At 42.8% G+C, this 17,559-nt stretch overlaps 1 protein-coding gene across 2 annotated transcripts in view; it reads right to left on the bottom strand.

The window, feature by feature from the left end:
• Window positions 1-2,779: 2,779 nt before the first annotated feature.
• nos1 (nitric oxide synthase 1 (neuronal)) overlaps window positions 2,780-17,559 on the bottom strand; it is a 70,657-nt gene continuing 55,877 nt past the window's right edge. For both annotated transcript variants that reach the window (XM_088336948.1, XM_088336949.1), the window contains 12 exons: window positions 16,418-16,592; window positions 14,804-14,942; window positions 14,646-14,724; window positions 13,630-13,823; window positions 10,193-10,362; window positions 8,079-8,289; window positions 7,926-8,013; window positions 6,493-6,614; window positions 6,261-6,409; window positions 5,242-5,436; window positions 5,067-5,185; window positions 2,780-5,001 (listed from right to left, as the gene is read on the bottom strand). In XM_088336948.1, the coding sequence (XP_088193074.1) occupies window positions 4,986-5,001; window positions 5,067-5,185; window positions 5,242-5,436; window positions 6,261-6,409; window positions 6,493-6,614; window positions 7,926-8,013; window positions 8,079-8,289; window positions 10,193-10,362; window positions 13,630-13,823; window positions 14,646-14,724; window positions 14,804-14,942; window positions 16,418-16,592 (1,657 nt within the window). In that variant the 3' untranslated portion in view covers window positions 2,780-4,985. The remainder of the gene's footprint in view (window positions 5,002-5,066; window positions 5,186-5,241; window positions 5,437-6,260; window positions 6,410-6,492; window positions 6,615-7,925; window positions 8,014-8,078; window positions 8,290-10,192; window positions 10,363-13,629; window positions 13,824-14,645; window positions 14,725-14,803; window positions 14,943-16,417; window positions 16,593-17,559) is intronic.

Genomic DNA, 17,559 nt, shown 5'->3' with positions numbered 1-17,559 from the left:
TGTCGTGGAATAATGAAGCCAGAGCTTATCGACATAATGAGGACACATTTGTTTGGACAGGAAACTCCAGGCTTGTTTCTCCCGAGTTTAAATGTCAGCGAAGTAATAACACTCGGCTTGGTTTGCAACAACTCGTGAAGCTGACGGGAACTTGGCTGGGTCACGGCGACTTTTGATGAGAAACATGTGGACGGTTGCAAAACGGTATTGGCTGAGACGGGTCGATTCTGAGAGGAACACTGTCACTTCTTGGAAGCATGCACATTGAGAAAAACAAACGCTTGAGAGGACGCACTAAGCAACATGTGATATTTCTGATGTGATGTTTTTGCTCTGGAGGGTATAAGAAAGCTGATTGTCTCTTAGACAAATGAGAACGCTGTTTGAACGTTGAAAAATATCAATAAACGATGTCTCCCTCTCCGTCAAACTTCTCCGCTCTTTGTGTATATTCCTGGGGTGAGGCGATACATTCTACTCCGAAATATTCACACTAACTCTCGAGACAGAAGCTCGAAGGGGGGATTCTGTCTGGCCTTTTTCCTATATGACCATGGGGACAAAGAAGGCCAAGATCCAGGGCTTTGGCCCCTCAGGAAGGGTGCCTGGCGCAGGCCAACCACGAGGCTGAGACGTCCGCAAGATCAGTCTCCCAAAGTGGGAAAAGATCTGACTTTCATCATGGACCACGTAGCCTTCCCTGCCCCCACGTGATACGCAACAAACCACTCTTGGTGCTGGGAATATTTTATTCTGACACGCTATGACGTTACTCCTGATCCTTGAAATAAGTTGATTATCTTAAAATCAGGCTTATTAATCAGTACTTTTAACCGCCACAGAATTTCTACCCCCCTCCGCGTTTCTTCCTTTGCTAACACCACGAGTTCTGGTGTCAACGATGTGCTTTTTTTCTTTCTTTTGATTTAATTTTCCTTGTCCCTATGTTCCTACTCGGAGCCACCGCTCAGAAAATGCCAGCCAACTTGTGACTCCAAGAGCCAAGAAGACATTTTCGGAGCAGACCTTATTGCCTCGCCCCAAAACATAAAAACAAGTGTAAGGTATATTAAATCTAGTTATTTGTAATTTTCTCTATTATCTCTATTATTCACGTCACAAATGGCTCTGATGGAATGTACTTGAGTTCATACTATTTTTATTACTTATTCTCTATTTTTCTACTCTTTTATATGATTCTGTTTAAAATATATGCACACTTTCAGTCTTTATTTTGAAGGATACAGGAAAGTCATCTTGGTATGTTTTTACAACTGCTTGACTTCTTCCAAATAAAAACATTCAGGTCACTGGGCCACGGTGAGAGAAAGGGAGTCATTCAATGGAGTGGGTCCGTTTTTCTCCCCGCGGTTACTGGAGGCCTCCTGTTGATATCAAACCTGCATCTTCCTTGACTCTCATATCAGCCAAAGATTAATATCCCAAATTAATCTGACACAAGATGCAGAGAGACCTTGGCAGGAGAGGGAGAAGCCGTTTATTCATCTTCGCCAGTGACCAAAAGAGAGTTCTCATTCGTCTAAGAGACAATCAGCTTTCTTATACCCTTTTGGAGCAGACACTTTCTTAGTACGACCCCTCGCGATGACGCACTTGTTTATGCACGCTACCAGGAATTGACAATGTTTTTCCCCAGAATGTTTTCATCCTCTTTCGATTCTCCAAAGTTACACAATTTCCAAGAAAATCGCTGGCTTGTTCCAAGCCAAGTAGAATGTTATTACTTGGCAAGCCCAAGGCGATTATTATTATTAATAACACTCGCTGACATTTAAACTCGGGAGAAACAAGCCTGGAATTTCCTGGAAGCTCCGACTCCATTAAACCACAACAATATCTGCGGGTTCTCAATCCTGGCCTTGGTGCTGTGGAACGCTCTTCCTCCTGAGGTAAGATCTGAAACCGCAGTAGAAGGTTTTAAATCTAGACTTAGGACCCACTTCTACTCGATGGCTAATGATTGATTCCCGACTCATATTTTTTTATTTTCCTGTCTTTTTCCGACTGCGTGGCTGGTGGTGAGAAGAGGGAGAAGGACGATTTGAGATGAGTCAGCGGAACAGCGCCTGGACCTGAAGCATGTCAACATCTGCATCGATCAGCCGGAAGAGATGGGAAGCTGTGTCGTTTCTGTTATGGACTTTCTGAAGAAATTCCAACATATTACCTATTGTTCTCTTTTATTGATGCTGACTACGCTTTGTGTATTGTTACCAAAGGATTTTATACATTTGACTATGAAGGATTTTATACGATTGACTACAAGTTACATGTATTCAGTTTAACGCAACAAAGATATTTACTGACTGTGGTTTAATTCAATGTACAATAAAAGGTCAAGGCAGGCTGTGTGGAATGCATAAGTGGTGGCAGATGTTGTTTACAGGACGAGACGTACTTTTGATAACAATGTCTGGGAGTGCGGTGTGAGATTGTGGAGCCACCCATGGGAGGAGCCGAGATGCCATCATGCAGGGAGAAGATAGCCAATAAGAGAAAGCTAAAGCTAGTTGCAGATGACACATAGCAAATTGGAGAATAGTGGGATGTCTTTGATTTGTTTCACCAAAGGTAAAAGCGATGAAACTCTCAGAAACTCTTGACCACGGTAACTGTTTTTCTATTAGACGATCGTGACTTCAGCATCATTTTGACCATAAGGATTCTCTTATGTGCTTTAAATATTTGAAAATGATCATATTCTTCACCGAAGGAAGCGCAAACTTTAAAAAAAGCACAAACGGGGCACAAGCGGAGCTCGTGTGTAAATACGATATCCTTTATTTAGCATATAAATGCACAGTCCTCGCAATTAAACCAAGTTCAGAGGCCAGTGATAGAATTTCAAAGCGAAACTAGCAGCCGATTGGACGACGGCCGATCGGCCCCGCCCCCTTTGGAGGGACGCCGCTCACAACCGCCCTCCGACGTTAGGACAGAACGACGATACCAAAGCGATCCGGAAGAGACTCAAAACACAAGACGGCAGGTCACCATGCATTAAGTTACCGTCAGAGACAGGCCACGCCCCCAAAGACAGATTTCACGAAGGGGGCGGGGTCAGCGCCCCTGGATTTTCATATTGAAAATACATTCTTGCCTTTGAGAAGTTTTCAGGGCTGCAGCTTTCTTTTTGGGTTGATTAGTTATGATTAGTTAGCAATTATTTGACTATCTGTTATGACCAAATATTGCCGGGTTATCACCTCCACCCTTCATTGGACCACTTGAAGTATTTTGGTTTGGCGGGTCATATGTTAATAACCATTTGTTTCCATATATAAAAAAACAAAATATTGTATTATTGGCAGCTTAAAACAAAGCAACCCATTTTGGGTTGTTTAGTGACCTAAATGCTTGGATTGTCATAAGCAAACAACACCATTTTTGTCATCAAAATCCCAATGTTTTTAGGTTTTCATTAACGAACAAATCAATTTTTTTTTTTTAAATTTCATTTAATTTGGGCTATTTTGGACCCAAGGTCCAAAAATTCTGAAGAAACGCTTATGTGGACAAAATGTTTAATTCCATTTTTAGATTTTTTTGAGACTTACCCAATTAGGGGTCAATTAAACCAACTTTGCATCGTTACAAAAAAAAAAACAGTTGTGTTATTTAACATTTGGCCCCAAAAATGTATTCCTAAATACACAAATATAATGTGTGTATACAGCCAAATTGGGCTGGTTTGGACCCAACTTTCCACCAGGGTCAAGGTTTTTCAAGTGGTTTGTCTTTGACAAACCAAAGTGGCTTGGACTAAAACAAAGGGGTTTTGTAGGTTATTATAAAAGATTGAGGTGATTTCTTTAGGATGCAACAAAATTGCTCTATTTTGGACCCAACGTCCCAAAAAGTAACTTGTTGTATTAAACATTTAGCCTCAAAATATGATTACATACAGAATAAATAATATTGGGGCGAGGTTGTCTTGGATAACACAATCCCAATTTTTACGTTGTCATAAACCAATGATCTGAAGAGAAAAGGAACTAAATTGGGCTAGTATGAACCCAACTTTCCAACATTACAAATTGTGCCAGTTTTGCATTTGGGTTGTCTTTGACAAACCAATAAAAACATTTTGACACTTGTCCTCAACGAACAATCTAAATGTTTGCGGTCGGAACAGAGTGGAACCTATTTGGGCTATTTTGGACCCAACGTACCAACTTTCCAAAAAGTCACTTGTCATTTTAAACACTTAACCTCAAAATCTGATTACATACACAATAAATATTGGGGCGAGGTTTTCTTGGATAACACAATCCCAATTTTTACGTCCTCATAAACCAATAATCTGATTTTTGGGGGTAAGAGAAAAAGGACCTAAATTTGGCTGTATGAACCCAACTTTTTAACATTACAAATTGTGCCAGTTTTCCATTTGGGTTGTCTTTGACAAACCAATTAAATTGTTTTGACACTTGTCCTCAACGAAAAATCTAAATGTTAGCGGTCGGAACAGAGTGGAACCTATTTGGGTTATTTTGGACCGAACCATCATTAAAAGATCCCCTCATGTGACTCCACTTTTGGCCACAAAATTGTGATTGTAGAAGAAAAGTTTTTGGGGTGTTGTCTTGGATAACACAATCTCATTTTTTTAGGTGGTCATCCACAAGTGATCAGATTTTTTTTGGGCTGGAAAAAAAATGACCCAGTTTGGTCTACTTCGAACCCAACGTTCCATCATTCCAAAGATCTGCTTTTGTGATGAACCACTTGTCCACTTACATGCAAAAAGACATAACAAAAATTACGATTTTTGCGGTGCAGCCACAGTAGCGCGGAGTACAGAGTACCGGTTGGTCTTCTTGTCTCGTCATGCATGTCTCGTCGTCCTTAATGGACAAAGACTTTTGGTCCAGTGTGTGGGACGATGGTTTCTTCTTCTTCAGTACAAAAGTTGGCACAGTTTTACGGAAGCGACGCAGCTTCTTCCCGGCCTCGTCTTCGGCTTACGAGCAGAAAACCCTGCCGGAGACCAAACGTCAGGGACAAAAAACAGGACGGCTCAGAGACAACCGGATGAAACGTACTCGTCTGAGTCTTTCTTGCTCTCCTCGATGTAGGCGATGGACTCGGATCGCAGGCGATTGGTGACCTCGTAAGTGCGCAGCGTCACGCCGAAGATGTCCTCGTGGTAGCGGTTCTCGTCCTGCCCAGGCCATTTTTTTTTAGTTTTGTCCTCGTAGAAGCTAAAGGTGGTCTTACCCTCAGCTTGCTGATGTAGAAGCCGGCGTCCTCCAAGCTTATGCTGCCGTGCTGCTTGAGGATCTGCTGCACGGTCTTCAGGACGTCCCCTGCCATGGTGACGTCCCCGCATACGTAGATGTGGCCCGCCTCTTCGCGTAGGATGCGGTACACGCGTTCCGACAGCTGCTCGCGGAGGACGTCCTGCACGTATTTCTGGGGGACAAGGACAAGGGACGGGTTGGGATTCAGTTCAGGACACCTTATTGCCTCGAAATATAGAAACAAGATACAAAGAGATCTTGGTGGGAGAGGGAGAGTTGTTTATTTATCTTCGTCAGAGTTCAAAACAGAGTTTTCATTCTCATCAGCTTTTTATATCCTGAGACAACATCTCATGTTACTTGGCACGTCCCCTCGCAATAACGCGCTTGTTTTTCCCTCAATGTGCAATGCTTTTCGGGAATTGACAATGTTTTTTCAGAATGTTTTCGTCCTCTCGATTTTCCAAAGTTACACAATTTCCAAGAAACTCGTTGGGGTCGGCCTGACATCTAAACTCCTATCAGCTTGACAGGGGAATGTTGTTATTTCGCGAGCTAATCCAAACCAAACGAGTGTTTTTATTAATAACACTCGCTGACATTTAAACTCAAACAAGCCTGGAATTTCCCATTTTAAACGAATGTTTTCACCTTATGTCAAGCTCGACTCGAATAAACCACAACACAAGACGCAACAATTTTCCTTTATTCTGGACAAGTGTAAACACGACAGGACGACAACTCCTGGTGGAGACCAAAGTGTTTGACCTACTAAACCTCTAAAGATCTTGTCAGGATCAGGCACACCTTCTACCCTGAGAGGAATGGCTAAATGGTGGACACCTGCATCAAACTCCATCTCGTTGAAGGCACCCCTCTCCTTACTCTGCCTTTAGTGTCCCCTCTTGGCTCCACACCCCCCAAAACGTAACATTCCCGGTCTCAAGAGACAGTTCTAGTCCTGGAATAGACTTGGCGCGTCGCTGGGGAGCATACCTTTGGTTTTCCAGGTTCTCTTGAGTAGGCGGTGTAGAGTTCCTTGAAGATCTCCTTATTCTTGGCTTGGACAGTCTCCTCCTTGTAGATGTGGTCCACCTCAGACTGGCGACATCCGAAGACCAGGATCATGGGCCGGGCCTCCACACCTGAACCAGGATGGGGACAAAACCAAGTCAATAGTTCAGCAATCGACTTTGGGTTAGGACCAGATTCAGGACTTAGGTCTGACCTTTCTGTTGAAGGTCAAACATCCTCTGTTGCCAGAAACTCCTGAAGGGGGCGATACCGGTCCCGGGTCCCACCAGGATGCAGGGGGCTTGGTTATCCTTGGGGAGCCGGAACAAGGGGGCGCTAACGAGACCAACAAAGGAACAGAGCAAAGCGTAGTTAGAACGGGTCATTCTTTTTTTAGGTTGACCTCAGTGAATGATCTGATTTTTGGGGCAGAAAAAAATAACTTAATTTGGGCTATTTTGGACCCAAAGTTCCTCCCAAAATGCCAAATGATTTACTAAACATTTTGCCAAACTATTATGAATGTTAATGTCACTTTTTTGCACAACACAAGAGCAACTTTTACATTGTTGTCAATTTTTTTGGCTTGGAAAAAACGCACCCAAATTGGGCTACTTTGGACCCAATGTTCCATCATTAAAAAGTGGACCAGTCTTTCATGAAGTGGGAGTGGGGGTGTTTGTTTTTGGACAACCAATTGAATTATTTTTCAATTGATGTAATAATAGTCTGCAGCCCTTCGAGACTTCTTGTGATTTAGGGCGTCACAATTAAACATGTCTTGACTTGACCTGACTTAATTGAAATGAAAATGAAATGATCTGCATTTCTATAGCGCTTTTCAAGTCAATGACTTCCCAAAGCGCTTTACAATCTGCTCCACATTTCCAATAGCGGCCTTGCAGCCATGCAAGCTAACCTGCTTATTGGGGGTATTAGGGGTTCAGTGTCTTACCCAAGGACACTTCGACATGTAACACGGACGAGCCGGGATTCGAACTGGGATCCCTTGATCCCAAGACGAGCGCTCTACCTCCTGAGCTACTGCCGCCCCAAATTGTACTCAACAAACGACCAGACCCAATTAGGGCTATTTTGCACCCAGCATTCCATCATGCAAAAGAGTCACTTGTGTTACTAAACATTTACCCCTAAAAATATGATTATTAGAGAGTTTTGAGGAAATGCAGTTTTGGGTGGACAACACATTTTTTATGATGTCATGAACAAATGATCCGATTTGGGGGATGGCAAAAAAAAAAAAGTCACCCAATTTGGGCTATTTTGGAATACATTTCCATCATATCAAATTTGCTTGGTTCTTCATGGGGAAGGGGGATTGTCCTAACCAAACCGATTCATTTTTTTTAGAACGAACAATCTGATTTTTAGGGCAGAAAAAAACCTGACCCAACATAATCCAATTTTTTAGGTTATCATAAACTATTTGCTTATTTTGGGACTGAATGAGATGACCCAAAGAGAGTCGGCACAGAACAGGGCACTGGGTCCCCCCTTCTATCAATTCTTTTGGAACTAGAAGGAAAGACCCAATTTGGACTTTCAGAGTTAAGAAGTGGCCCAGTGTTTCAGGACAACATAATCCCATTAAATGACCCAACGGGAGTCAGAGGAGTGTGCTCGTACCTTCGCACAAAACAGGGTACCAGGTCACCCTTCTCGATCCTGTTGAGCCACGAGGAGCAGACTCCGTGGTGGGTGGGACCTTCGCCGTCTGGGAGAGAGTCAAGGTTATCAAAACCCGCCAAGGGGGCCCGAAAGTGGACGAAAAACCACCACCTTTGGTCCGGTAGGAGACCACGGCAACGGTGAGGTGGATCTCGCCGGGGTGCAGGTCTGGCGAGGAACTGATGGAGTAGTATCGGGGCTGCAGCAGAGGCAGCTGGGTCAGAAGCAGCGTGGATGGAATCTGCACCGACGGGAACTCCTCCAGGACCTCCACCAGGGTGGGCGTGTTGAACCACTTCCACTCCTCGTACTCCTGCAGGCCCTGAAACCGCCACAGGACCCCCGTTCGGGGACGGTTAAAAGACGTTGGCTGCCGTTTGTGATTTACAGACTGGAGTTCACCGGTAGTTCACATCCAATTTAGTTTTTCCCTGTATGACGAAGGCCCCCCTTTGCAGATTTTCTTTGTACAGTGACTCACGCGGCCGCCCCCCTCATACGGGGCGCCAACCCCCGGCAAAGCGTAGGAGGCGCTGCCGAGATGAGAAAGTGAGAGCAGACGGTTTTGGTATCGGCTTAGTCCGCACAATTTAAGGAAAGAAAATGGTTTCTGAGTAAATAAACGACATCTGCAGTCTTGGAGCCAAAACCGAAAATAGGGCTTGCGAGTAAAATGGTACTTGTGACAAAAAATAGAAAACTAATATGCTAACGGTTCATCTTTGGGGCAAAATTGTCCTTGTACATTGAATGAATGAAAACTTTATTCGAACATTAAAATAAAAACAGGACAAAAACAATGAGTCAACAACAAAATAATGTTACATAATATGTTCGAAAAGGGGTAGTAAGAAGCAGATGCTGGTTTTCCCTACCCCTTCATCTTCCCTATTAAATACACCAATGATAATAACAACGATAGTAATAATATTAATAATAACAGTTTTGATATAACAATAGCAACAATAAGAACAAAGTTAATCATAGTTCTAGACGCACTATTCCCAATCTCTCGTATCACCCTTTTTTTTCATCTCTGTATTACGCCAGTAATGTTTTTTTGTATTTCAATTTAAACAAATGAATAGTTGGACATTGTTTGATCTCGTCTTGTAAATTGTTCCAAAGTTTGACTCCGTACACAGACACACACATACTTTTCCTGGTGGTTCTCACCTTTGGGATTATGAATGTACTACAGCCCCTTAAATGATAATTTCCCTTCAATCGTATAAACCTAACTATAATCTAAACCTCAAACCCTATACCCCTATTCTCAACACCTTACTCCATTACTAACCTTAACACTTCCCTCTAACCCTGTAACCCTAACCTTACTATCTAACCATAACCTACCCATTGACTAACCATAACCCTTTAATTTTATTCTAACCCTTAATCGTAATTAAGATAAACTCTAACACCTTACCCTACTCGAACCTTTAGTTCATCCTTTATTCGTAACTCTAACTCCTAACCCTACAGTAACCCTGACCTCTTAACTCTTAACACTCCAACCTAAACCTCTCCTCTCTAACCCTAACATTCTAACCCCATCATCCTAACCGTAACCCTACACCTAACACTTTAACCCTAACTCTAGCCAGCTTACCTTAACCTTACCGTATCCTTTATTTCTAACCCCTTAAACCCTATCACTCTAAATTTACCCCTACCCGAACCCTTTAACCCTAACTCTGGCCAATTAACCCTACCCTCTGACCTATTACCATACCCTAAACCCTAATCCTAACACTCTAACCTTAACCTGTCCTCCCTAACCCTAACATTCTAACCGTAACCCTACACCTAACACTCTAACCCTAACTCTAGCCCGTTTACCTTAAGTTTACCGTACCCTCTATTTCCAACCCCTTGGACCCTATCACTCTAAACTTACCCCTACCCTAACCCTTTAACCCTAACTCTGGCCAATTAACCCTACCCTCTGACCTATTATCATACCCTAATCCCAATACTCTAACCCTAACACTCTAACCCTCACCCTACAAAATCCATAACCCCATCTTTTATCCCTAACCCTGACAGAACCATAACTCTCTAAACTCACTCTAACCCTAACACTTTTAACGCCAAACTAACCCTAAATTCTTGAAGGCTTCAAAAACCAAACTGTGGCAATCCCAACGCCCGCCACTAAAGGACAAAAGTACCAAGTCCCGCTCCTGACCTAAGCCAGGCTTTGCCTCCCTTCTGGGTCTTACCTTACTCAGCACCTCTAGCCTCTTCTTGTGCTTGTGATTGGCAGCCAGGGCAGCGAATTGCTGCAGCAAGACGGGACTAGGGGGCGTGGTTATGTCCAGGAAGTACTGGAAGGCCTGGAAGATGGTGCAGGGCGGGAGGCGACCAGCGCTGGTCCAGTTGCTGATCACGCCTGCGGGGAAAAAACGAGATCCCGTTCGATGTCAGGTTGCTGGCGGCTAGCAACTGCAATGCTAGTTGCTAACGCTAGGGGTAAATACGTTTTTTAACAATAAATAATAAAAATAAATACATATTTCTAAACATCAGTACCTAAATCTAATTGACATGAATGTCCTTTTTGCTAATGCTAGCATCTGTGGTGCTAGCTGCTCAGCATAAGGGGAATAAACATATAATTAAATAAATCATCTGTACTAAAATAAGCTCCTTTAAGTTTCCAATCATCAGTACCTAAATCTAATTGAGAGAAATATCCTTTCTGCCAATGCTAGCATCTGAAATGTTAGCTGCTAATGCTAGGAGGAAATAAAGAGAAGGTAACTAGATCCAATTAAAATGATTGTCTTCTCTGCTAATGCTAGCATCTGAAATGCTAGCTTGTATTGCTAGCATCTGAAATGCTAGCTTGTATTGCTAGCATCTGAAATGATAGCTGCTAATGCTAGGGGGAATAAACAGATCATTTACTAAACAATCTGTCCTAAAAAATGCTACGTTTCCAATCATCAGTCACTAGATCCAATTGAGATGAACATCTCTGCTAATTCTAGCATCTGAAATGCTAGCTGATAATGCTAGGAGGAAACAAAGAGAACATTGAACAAATCTTCTATACTTAAAAACATACTAATTGATGTTTCCAATCATTGGTAACCAGGTCCAATTGAGATGACTGTCTACTCCGCTGATGCTAGCATTGGCAATGCTAGCTGCTAATGCTAGGCGGAATAAACAGATCATTTAAGAAATTTGTAACGAAAAAATGCTACTTGACGTTTCCAATTATCAGTAACTAGATCCAATTAAATTGATCGTCTTCTCCGCTAACGCTAGCATCTGAAATGCTAGTTGATAATGCTAGCATCTGAAATGCTAGCTGCTAATGGTAGGGGGAATAAACAGATCATTTACTAAATCATCTGTACGAATATGCTACGTTTCCAATCATCAGTCACGAGATCCAATTGAGATGAACATCTTCTCTGCTAATGCTAGGAGTAAATAAAGAGAACATTGAATAAATCTTATGCAATAAAAAAATGCTAATTGATGTTTCCAATCATTGGTAACTAGGTCCAATTAAGATGACTGTCTTCTCTGCCGATGCTAGCATTTGTAATGCAAGGGGAATAAACAGATCATTTAATAAATCATTTGTACTAAAAAATGATACTTGACGTTCCCAATCATCAGTAACTAGATCCAATTAAAATGAATGTCTTATCCGCTAATCCTAGCATCTGAAATGCAAGCTGCTAATGCTAGCATCTGAAATGCTAGCTGCTAATGCGAAGGGGAATAAACAGATCATTTACTAATTCATCTGTACTAAAAAAATGCTACGTTTCCAATCATCAGTCACGAGATCCAATTGAGATGAACATCTTCTCTGCTAATGCTAGCATCTGCAATGCTAGCTGCTAATGCCAGGGCAAATAGACAGATTTCATCCTCTCACAAATCCTCTGTACTAAAAAAAGATCATTCATTCACCTATATCGGAATATCAAGTGTTTTTTCTTCTTTGGAATGCCAACTGAAATGATTAATATGCGGCAAGAGTTTTTTTCCCCCCCGCGACGGTCCAATTATTTTTTTTGCCTCCAGGAAAATGAAAATGCACTGAAAGGTCAGAAATTTCAATATTAAATACAAGACTGTCGTGTTGTTTTAGCGCTCGCGGTGAAATTTTACTCTTTGATGTCTGAATAAGATGACGTCAAAAAGATTTATATTAAAGTTAGGGTCTATTGGCAACAGTGTCTGACTTTCATGTTTTGGTCATTTAAATCTGGTTTTGATTAATAATATAGCAGGGATGTTGAGTCTGTATTGCTTAACTGCCCTTTATTCTGAAAATCCTATCAAACTTCCTCGTTCTGTTTCTGTACACATATGCGCATATTGTTTGGTACATAACGTTGAAACACTAGCTCGCACTGAACAAAACATGAAAGGATAGGTGGGAACACAACTCCAACTTTTCCATATGGTTTCTCTTCTTGTCATGCTTACCGATGTGAATCACCTGTGCCCGCTCATTTGCCGTGGGTTCTGATTGGCTCCCTGTCACTATTTGAACCCAGTCCTGTTAGTCCATTGTTGTCAGTCCGTCTGCAAACCTCCGTTTATGCAAGGCAAGCCTTTTTCGACCCCGACTCCCGCCTGTCCCGTTTTTTGCTCCTGTTTGTCTCCCGCTACGACCTGTTTGATCCCGACCATGTCTGCTCGCCCGTCCTAGCTTACAACTAGTCTCAGACCACGTCTTGCTCTCCCAGTCCCGGCTACCGACCAGTTTTCCGCCCCTGACACCGCCATCACTCGCTACAGAAGGTCAAGATTAGAGTACGAGAGCGACTTGCTTCCCGTGCCCAGCGAACACCAGATCGTGGGCGCAGCCCTTCCTCTCTCTTTCAATAAAACTTGTGGTAAACGTCACGCAAGTGGGTCCTATTTCCATTCTGGTCCTGACACTTTTGTTAATTAGAAATACGAGTTTCTCTTGTCAACAATGTTCTTTGTTCTTTCTTCTTTTGATTTCATTTCCTTTGAGAGCTCTAATGATTGCTAGGCTTTACACTAAACCAGGAGTGCCAAACAGGCGGCCCGCGGGCCGGATCAGACCTACTGATCCGGCCCGCGAGACAATGCTGGGGGAAGTGCAAGAGAAAAACAAGCAGCAGGTTGAAATATGTCCACTTAATGTTGCCAAAGCCAGGTGCCACTGTACTTGTATTTCTTTTTCTCTCTCTCTCTCTTTTGCCTTCCCCTTATCTCTTTCTCTCTTTATCTTTTCTCTCCTTCTCTCTGGCTCTCTTTCTAGGTATTAGATCAGGGAAATGTGTCATAATAGTCTGTAGTTTGCAATAGTCTTTGATCTGTGCAGCCCTTTGAGACTCTTTGTGATTAAGGGCCAAACAAATAAATATGACTTGACTTGACACGTAAATAAATCATAGTTTGTTAGAATCAAACCAAGTTTGCATCATTTATTTGTGTGTGTGTGTATATTTTTCTTTTGGACTGATAATTTGATAATTGTAAAGCTAAAAATACAATTCGTTGTGAGAATTGCCCCTTTCTTGATATTACAGAGACAAAAAAGGCTATTTCGGGACTAATTGGGGGTGGTGAGTCATCAGCCCCACCTGCTGGCTGACCACAGAATTCCATCTAACGGAACCAAACATGAAAGGCGAGAGTATCCGTCACCGACCTAGGGCGGTGCTCCTCTCCTCGAGGAACTCGACCTTGACCATCTGGTTGAGGTCGGGTGCGTCCTCCAGCTTGTGGATGAGAGCGGAAACCAAATCCTCGTGGTTGCCGGCAAAGACGCCAAGATGGTCGCCGGGATGATAGGACAATTTTTCTTGCTTGTTGGTGTCCAAACGCACGAAAATGGTCGAGCGACTGGAGGAAAATAACAAGTATTTTGATCAGTTTCCGTACTCAATTGAGCTATGACTAAGCCCCGCCCCTTTTTTTAACTCAAAGATTGAAAATTGTGTGAAGAGCGCTTTGGCAAATCTCTTGCTCTGTCATTATCATTTCTCTCTCTTTTCTCTCAATCCCTCCCTCTGTCGTTATTTTCTCTTTCCTCTCAATCCCTCATTATTTTCTCTCTCTCGAGTTATTCTATCTTTCTTACCTCTCAATCACTCCCTCTCGTTATTTCTCCCCCTCATTCCTCTTAAACTCTCGCTGTCTTATTTTTTCTCTCTTTTACCTAAACACCTCCCTCTCTTTTATTTCTCACTTTCCTCTCAATTTCTCCCTCTCATTTTCTCTCTCGCTCCCCCACTCTTTTTTTTCTCTTTAGTTATTTTCTATTTCTCTCAATCTCTCCCTTTCTTGTTATTTTTTTCTCCCGCTTTTTTCTCAAACTCTCACTCTCTTGTTATCATTTCTCTCTCTTTTTTATCTAAATCCCTCCCTCTGTCATTTTCACTTTCCTCTCAATTTCTCACTCTTTCATTTTTTAATTATTTTCTTTCTCTTACTTCTCAATCTCTCCCTCTCTTGTTATTATTTCTCCCCCCTTTCTTCTCAAATTATCTCTCTCTCTCTCTTTCCAATAGATAAGATGCTAAGTCGTTACTATAGAAATGCTAATAAGTAGCAAAGAGTTAGCTCGATCCTTGAAAAAGCTTAGAGACCCCCCCACCCGCATTAGACAACACAGTGCCATCTAGTGGTCAAATATCACACAGCGGGGCTTTCAAAAACACTGACTTTGATTTGGGACTCTGCAGGTTTTGCGACTCCAGCATCTTGGCGGCGTAAACTCGCTTCTTGTGGATGGTGCAAAGCGCTGAAAAAGACAAGGTTCCCGTCACTTCCGCCATTTTTTTCCCCCCGATGATGGATTGCCCCCCCCCTACGATTCTCACCCTGGGTGAGGGGCGGGGCCTCGGCGGCGTAGGTGAGTCGGAACTTGCTCTTTTTCCAGCTTCGGTGGTTGCTGATCAGCGAGTGGTTGGCCTTCTCGATGTTGACGTCGTCGCCTACGCAGAAAACGTCGCACGCCGCCTGCAGGGGGCAACAGAAGCAAGAAAAGACGTCAAGGGGTACTTTTTACAGTTTTCCCGATCGGATCGCGGACTATGTTTCTTCTATACTGCGCGCTGGCCGGACATTACCGCGGGAGTTTTGAGTTCTGAGATTATGGGTTCAAATCCAGCTATCAGCCTTCCTGTGCGGAGTTTGCATGTTCGCCCCGTGCCTGCGTGGGTTTCCTCCGGGCACGCTGGTTTCCTCCCACATTCCAAAATCATGCATGTCAGGTCCAAATTGTCCCTAGGTGTGAATGAGTGATTGAGTTGTCCGTCTCTTTGTCCCCAAGCAGTTGAGGGTGTCCCCTGCCCACTGCCCTAAGATAGCTGGGATGGGCTCCAGCACCCCCGCGACCCAACTGAGGATAAACGGTGCAGACAATGGATGGATGGATCCTGATCACGTAACGCCGTTACATGCATTCTGTTACTCCTGAAGGATTTTATACATTTGTCTATAAAGGATTTTGTACAATCAAATACAAATTACATTTAAATGCAAAAGATATTCACTGGCTGAGCTGTGGGGCAATCACAATCACACACATTTGAAAAGACACTAAAGTAAATGTAGTTGTATCATTAAAAGGAAAACAAACTAAAAACTGACCTTTCTTGATGCAAACTCACCGATAATATCGTCATAAGCAATCTGCTCGGTTTCGTGATGAATACCGATGACAGCGACGCCAGTCGCCTCCATTTCACACAGTTTATAAAAATTCCCAGACTGTATTTTCAAAGTCATGAATAATTTACCTTATTTGGAAGAAAAAAGTTGCCAAGTCATTTTCTGTATAGTAGTGAATCCTCCCTCTTGTTCCACAGACAGAATGAGGAGATCATTTCTTTCTCGTGCCATGAGGCTCTTTAACTCCACCCGGGGGAGTAAAAGCCCACATTAAACCCCACCCCCACATTTGCATATTACCCTATTTTTATGACAGTGTGTATTTTCCGTAGCACTATTCAAATACTCTATATCAACACGTTATATTGGGTATTTTTGTATTCTATATCTTTTATCATTTTATTTTTCAACAGAAGGATACTGCTGGAAGTGGGAATTTCCCTACGGGGATGAATAAAGTATCTATCAATCAATCTATTATTTTATTGAATTTACTAATATGATCCTTTTTTCCTTCTTCCTTTTTAGATATTTATTTTTTTCTCCATGTTTTGCTATTTCAGAGGCTTGTATGTTTAGGGGGGTTACTTCTTTATGTATATTGGAGTATATTGTATAATTGAGAATATTGAATATCGCAAGTTTTTCTCATCTTTTCTTTGCAACGGGGAGAAAAACAAAGCCATGTACGATTTCCTTTTATGTTGAACGATTTTGTCTACCATAATAAAAACTCACATGCCGCCCCCCCATGTGTCACGGTGAAAATACCGCCCCTGCTCGTGCAAGCTTAGAAGGAAACATCGGTGTGGGTCCCTCACCTTGAAGACCTTCTTGGCCCAGGTCCGGAAAGACTCCTCCTGTCCGCAGAGTTCGTCGCCCTCCCCCATGCGTAGGATGCGCTCGCCACCCAACTCCTCAAATAGCGTGTCCACCGCGTGGGCGAAGGCGCAGAAGTGGGGGTACGCCCGAGACCCCAACCCGAACACAGAGAACCTACAGAAACACACACACAACCCACACAAGGGGGAGTTAACAAGGGAGTCTTGGCCCCTTCCCTCAGACAGGTGTTCAGGACTGATTCACATGAGAATATTTGTATTAAGTCAGTCCGATAACCTCCAGAGGGAAAATGGACACGCTGTCCAGAGATGAAAGAAGGCTTCAGTGACTCAGTTTAAGTGCCATAGAAGGAGATCTTAATAGTAGTCGAAATGATGCCCGAGTCAACACACGGTTGTCCAGAAAGAAATGAAACTTCCTGGCTGGAGATGAAAATTAGGCTTGATCGATTCAGGGGCTCAGAAGATCTGGATTGCTGTTTAAAATGATGCTGAAGTCAACGCAAATATCGTCTGAATGGTGATAGGACACGCCGGCTGGAGACAAAAGAAGGCTTGGTTGACTCAGCTCAAGTAGCATGGAAGGAGAGCATATTCTAGTGTAGTGTGATGTGAAGCATGGTAATTGTTGGTCAAATGACCTCCAGAATAAAATGAGACACAATGGCTGAGATGTAAAAAAGGCATTTGATTTTGAGCCAAAATGACAGTGAAATCATGACATGATTGTCAGGAAGGAAAAGAGACATGCTGGATGGAGATGAAAGAAGCTTTGATGAACTCAGCTCAAGTGGGTGGAAGGAGATTTGATTTCTGCTCAAAATGATGCTCAAGTCAACGCACATATTGTCTGAAAGCTAATGGGACATGCTGGCTGGAGATAAAAGAAGGCTCGGTTGACTCAGCTCAAGTGGGTTGGGAGGTGTTTTGTATTTCAAGGCATAATGACGCTAGCGTCAACGCACAATGGTCTGGAAGGAAATGGGACACACATGAAGGATGACTTGGTTGACTCGGCTTATGTGCCTTGAAGGAGGTTCGATTATTAGTCAAAGCACAGTCGTCTATAAGGAAATGGGGCTGGAGATGAAAGAAGGCTTGGTTGAATCAGCTCAAGTGTC

The sequence above is a fragment of the Urocampus carinirostris genome, chromosome 5, assembly GCF_059441175.1.
Source record: "Urocampus carinirostris isolate Australia breed hairy pipefish chromosome 5, RoL_Ucar_1.0, whole genome shotgun sequence".
Lineage (NCBI taxonomy): Eukaryota > Metazoa > Chordata > Actinopteri > Syngnathiformes > Syngnathidae > Urocampus > Urocampus carinirostris.
The sequence above is the reverse complement of the archived record's forward strand: the minus strand, read 5'-3'. Positions and strand labels throughout refer to the sequence as shown.